Below are 5,801 nucleotides of genomic sequence, written 5' to 3' on the forward strand. Positions count from 1 at the left end.
CTCATGGCCATTCAAACTGTATGAAATTTTGGCTTTGATTGATGTCATTTTGTTTTGTTTATCATTTTTAAAACTTATATACTTCCTTGAATAGCCATACTTATTTCATGGTTTCAAAAACTCAAAATTGGGCCCTCCATTCACTAATATGCGTTAACCTTGGCCTAATTTTACAATCCTCCCCAATTTTGAAATCAACCTCCTTTGTGATATTATGTTCATCACACCTTAAATCCTAACCACAAACTTCAAACCATGATCCCAAATATTAATGATTTGCACTAGTGAAATATTTTCAATTTTAATTGCAATTAGGTCCAAATTGAGTTCTTTAATGTATGTAGCCTACTTATATGTGTGCACATGCTTTAAAACGTCATATATTAGGTATATTCAATAGTGCCATATGCTTGAACTATCAACTTTTACAAACTTTACTAATAATTTTTTTTCGAATCAGGTTCGTTTCAATCACTCGTGTAGTTCTAAGATTTTCGTAAATAGTCTCTCTATGGCTTAGTGGTTATTTTTGTTCTCCTTGGAGTCTAGTTATGATTAGATCCTTCTCTTTGTTATCCAATAACAGCATAAGTGATCAATGATGTGGTATATGGGCCCCAAGAATTTCTTTGGTAGTCATCTATTAGTTCGAACAAGGCCTTCATGAATAGGTGATATAATCTCTTTACCAATTCTTGACTTTGGGAGTTTCATAGGGTTCATATGAGGGGATTTTTGTGTCCTTTTTATATTTCCTCTCTCTATTATTCTTGTTCTTACTCAAAATATGGTGTTTTCTCCAACCCTTTGGTGGGGTTTAAGATAAAAATAAGGTTCTAAGCTCTCAAATCCGATGTTATCCCATGAAAAACCTTCACGAGTTTGTTCCTTTGAGGGCGCGTCTATATAGTTCCTTATTTTCTTATTTTCTATATAGTTCCTTATTTTCTTACAGTGCTTTTCTCTTCATTGGAGGATTATCCTGCCTTGAGGAAGAGGAACTTGTGGCATAAGAGATCATCATAATAGTAATGCTCCATCAACCTCTCGTCCACAATAAACAATGAAGTTTTGAACATAGTTTTTTTACAATAATACCCTTCCAATAATTCAAAGAGAATTTTAGGGTGCTGAGAGGGAAGCCATTAGGGTGTTGAGAGGGAAGCCATAATTCAATGATGACTCATTGCCAACAAAGAAGGTTTTGAGTAGATTGAAAATTTTGTTCCAGACACAAAAAATACAAGATTTAGGAGCACCATATAAATGTAGATAGTGGATATCTATTAGCAGCTAAAACCCATAATGGGCAAGGTGCTAGTGGATTGATTGGAGGAGAAATAGGAGATTTTTCAATGCATGGACGAGACACAGAGTCAAATTAGAAAATTGAATATCAAAATGACAACAATGGAAGGAAATATTTCCAATATATAATTCATAGATTTTGACGAGGATGTTTGCCCAACTGTTATAATCTAGGTGGACTCCCGTATTGAATAATTTCAGCGTATGGAAATTGACAACATATTGGTTTTTGGCTATTAAATGTTGATAAAATAGGCTCTTAGGCTTCAATAAAAAAATATAATATATTTATTAAGTACTATATAATATGTTTTTTTATCACATTCAAAAATTTCATCACGAAAAAGGCTATAATGTTATGCTTCTATTCTCATTTCTCTTTTGGTTGGTTAGCAAGCTTTATCATTTTGATATGATTTAACGCAAAGTTCCTACCACCTTATATGAAAATAAAAATAAAAAATATAGGTGGTTAATATTCAAATTAATTAATTAATTATTAAGAATAATGATTGATCATAATAATAATAATATATTTATTTTTACCTTTAAAGAGGTTATCTACAAGTGGTTCCCGGCACCTTGATATGATGCTATCTCACACAAAAAGGGGTTGTGTCTCCCACTATACTTAGTGCATTGCATGGGCTATAGTCACTTCATAGATGATGGTTCAAAGTTGGCATAATGTTAAACATCATTTTAATATTAAGGGCAATATAGGTAGGTATAAGAGGACTCAACAAGAGAATTCTATCATATTGGCAGAGCTAGAGGAAACAATTGATAGTATATACTACAAGTTGACCATTCTAGCCAGGAGATTAACCAACATCTCATCCTCCTAAGATGAGGGTAGTGACTAGCTAGCACAGATGCCTGGAGATTTTGCCCAATAATTGTTATGATTCACTAGTTTTTATGTTTGTAACACTAGTAGTCTATTTTATCTTCTCATATTGATGTATATCAAGGTATGACATAGCCAACCTATTTTTATAAATTTCTATGTATAAGAAGCTCTAATTAGAAGTGGTCTTAGCAAGTCAAAGCTCTGAACTTATATTACCTCTCTAGAATTTTTTTTAACTATATAATTATTATTTAACATAATACAAAGCATCTAACATTAACATATCTTTGTTTAAAATTTTAATTTAAAAAAATAAGAATATGAATAGCTAGTTTTTCCAGCAATTAACCTTGGGGTACAATGCTTCCTTTTTATTTATTCATGAAGATTGTATGATTTTTCCACCTTGTCCTGAGGATGAACCACATTGCTTGGTTCCAAACACCTTTTAATCTAACCAAATCCTAATGATGTGACTAAATCTGATTTTTTTTTATCTACAATATAAATCACAAAAGTCTCATATCTAACAATATATATTTTTTATAAATCTATTATTTTAAAAATATTTATTAATAAAAATTTAAGAAATAAATAAAATAATAAAAATTAATGATTATTAAGAATAATAATTTTTTTTGGCGTGGATCAGAAGTCTTATTAATTTTTGCTACTGGATGGCCTATAATAACTTGAGGTGGCCAACACACGGTTTCCCATCTGGGCAGGTTGAGGCCACCAAAACGATGTATATGGTTCAACTTGTCCTTATATAAATAGAAAAAGAAATGCACTACCGCAACTTACAAAAACAAAAAAAATGAATTAATATATGAGCCCCAAGGGGTAGGCCAGTTGGTAATCACAATGCGGTGAAGTTCGTTACAAAGGCACTGAAGGTCACAAATTCAAATCCCCTGAACTTACCCTAGAGCGGTATGGGCAGGCTCAGCTCCCAGTGGTTATAGAAGTAGTGGTCGGGGGTCGCGAGACTGCTCCTATTATTGATTCCACTATAATAATAAAAAATAAAAAAAATAAAAAATAAAATAAAAAAAATCAATTAATATATGTATAAAATACTAGTAAAAATTTAATTCCCAACAAAAACTTTAATAAATTACCATTAAAACAATTACGACTTAAAATATACAAAACTCATTAAAATATTAAATTTGGAAATTATTATTATTCTTATAATATTTCTTACTGTCCCGTCAAAGTGAGAAACCGTCTCACCTGAGCCATGCTTCAGTGGGGAACTTTCGTGAAACAAGAGTACCCCAAAAAGCGGAGCCATTAAAAACATATGTACCCATCTCCAAGTTCGCACGTACTAATTTTATAATACATGATAATAAATATTTTTATACTGTCCCGTCCCGTCAAAGTGAGAAACCGTCTCACCTGAGCCATGCTGCAGTGGGGAAGTGTTGTGAAACAAGAGTGCCCCAACAAGCGGAGCCATTAAAAACATATGTACCCATCTCCAAGTTCGCACGTACTAATTTTATAATACATGATAATAAATATTTTTATAGCTTATTTATATAATAATTTTAAAATACAATAAAAATTATTAATATTATATTTAATTTATTAGTTTATAAAAATATTTAATTATTTAAAATATTATTAATTATATTTAAATTTATTTCCAAATAATTTGATATTTCAAAACTACTCATTTGTAAAACAAAAAACCAAAAATATATATATATATACTTTTGAAATTGAAATAACATCACACGCTCGCTATGATTTGTAACTTAACCTATTTCACATAGATACGATCCACTCCCTATTAACATACTTTCAGTTACACGAGAGTTGGCATTGAAATCCCAACATTTTACCCCAGACGTGCATAAGCGTGGTATTAAAAGCGAAATGGTGTGCCGTGGAACATCTTTGGGTTTAAGCATCAACAGACTTTGAAAAAGGAAAAACCATTCCTCCAAAATAAAATTCCACAAGTTTCCAGACGAAAAAAATGACCATTTGTAAAATAGGAAGATTATATTTACTTTTGAAATTGAAATAACATTGGCACGCCATGATTTGTAATTTAACCTATTCATAATTTCACAGAAAATCCACTCCATATTAAAATACTTTCAGTTACGTAAGAGTGGGCATTGAAATCCCAACAGTCTACTGAAGACTTTCATAGGCGTGGCATCCTCTTAAAAGCGAAAGGGTGTTTAACCATCAACAAACTTCAAAAACAAAAACCATTCCTCCAAAATAAAATTCCACAAGTTTCAAGATGAAGAAGAAGCCAAACTCTGCAGCATTTTTTACCACCCAGATAATAATGAGAAGCAGTAGCCATGGAGATTGTCACACAAAAAACGGCTTTTGTTCATTGCTATTCCTGCTCCACCACTGATGCTACTATCTAGAAAGATGAGAAAACCGGAGTCATTACTTGCTGGGATGCTGAGAGATGAAATGGAAAAACTTATGAACGTGTCCCCGGACAGACCTTGCATCGTCTTGTTCATTAGAGTTACATACAGATGTTTGCAATCCCAATGTGTTAAATGCTTCATATTTTTGTTCAGCAATGCCAGTAGGATGTAGGGGAAATAACTCCAGCGTTAGAGGTTCATTATCGTGCGCAAGAACTTGTCTCTGAAAACCAACCAAACGTTATGAATACCCATTATTGGATTTGTAGCAAGGACAGTTATTCAACAAAAGTTGTCCATCGCTATTCACGATATTGATAAGTAACTAAACTAATGTAGAGAATTAGGAAACTGAATTAGGAAACTAAATGTGTTTCTGTGATCTATATTAAACTAAATGTGTTTCTGTGATCTATATTAAATTTTTGAAGAGTTTTTTTGCGAAAATCACATCTAATTTATTTGTCTACCCATTTGGTCGAACCAAGTGTGATTCATAAAACCCTTTTTAAAAACTAAATATGATTATTACCTCAGGAATGACCACTGCCGGTCGTTGTTGTAGTTCACAAATTTCTGGTGACGAAGATTCGAAAATGTTAGAGTAGAAACAAATGATTTGCAATGATCAACTTAGAAACATGAGAAAATATCAAACTATTGAACATTTTGTTTCGGAGAGAGGTATTAGAGAGATTACCATTTGTGAGTGATGCACCTGCCAAGGAAGGTGGTGTATCAGACTGACCTACGGATGCCACTCTCTCTCGTTTCTGTCCGCGCTTTTTGCGAGCTGTATGGTTATGAAACCAGTAATACACATTCTTGCTTTCAATGTTTCCATACATTCGCAGTCTGCAGGTTATTTGCTCTATTTCCTGGCGCTTGGGTCTGTGGATCCCTTCACTGTATATGGTTTTCAATAAGGCTATTTGTTCTCCAGTTGGACACCATCTAGTCGTCATGGTGAATTGTCCTTCAACCACTGCTCTACTCTCATACCCTTTTCTCTTCCCTCAAGCATTTTTAAGAAGGTAGGTGTGTGGTCAGAATCAGTGATAAACAGAAAAGAAAGGAAGGGATTCCGTTGCAGGAAACTTTTCAACTTCCAAGAAAAGGAGGAGAAGGATTTGATCGCACCAGAATCCAACTTCCAAGAAAAGATTGTGAGGAACAATGAGGAAGTTATATGAAAATTGTATTTGCAGATTTAACTTTGAATGAGA

At 32.9% G+C, this 5,801-nt stretch overlaps 1 protein-coding gene across 1 annotated transcript; it reads right to left on the bottom strand.

Moving 5' to 3' along the window:
* Positions 1–4,588: 4,588 nt before the first annotated feature.
* LOC149191117 (WUSCHEL-related homeobox 4-like) lies at positions 4,589–5,540 on the bottom strand. Its single transcript, XM_089410671.1, has 3 exons — positions 5,294–5,540; positions 5,108–5,151; positions 4,589–4,798 (listed from the first exon to the last, which is right to left on the bottom strand). The coding sequence occupies exons 1-3, from the start codon at positions 5,538–5,540 to the stop codon at positions 4,589–4,591; spliced, it is 501 nt and encodes a 166-aa protein (XP_089266797.1).
* Positions 5,541–5,801: the final 261 nt, after the last annotated feature.

The sequence above is a fragment of the Pinus tabuliformis genome, chromosome 3_1 (genome assembly GCF_031772625.1).
Source record: "Pinus tabuliformis cultivar Carrire ecotype Pingquan chromosome 3_1, CPIR1, whole genome shotgun sequence".
In the NCBI taxonomy this organism is placed as follows: domain Eukaryota; kingdom Viridiplantae; phylum Streptophyta; class Pinopsida; order Pinales; family Pinaceae; genus Pinus; species Pinus tabuliformis.

Bases quoted from the DNA above. Each gene is read 5' to 3' on its own strand.
- LOC149191117 (XM_089410671.1), bottom strand. From the start codon at position 5,540: ATGACGACTAGATGGTGTCCAACTGGAGAACAAATAGCCTTATTGAAA. The intron at 5,152-5,293 runs GTGCATCACTCA...CTTCGTCACCAG, and splicing joins TACACCACCTTCCTTGGCAG to AAATTTGTGAACTACAACAA. The intron at 4,799-5,107 runs GTAATAATCATA...GTTGGTTTTCAG, and splicing joins CGGCAGTGGTCATTCCTGAG to AGACAAGTTCTTGCGCACGA.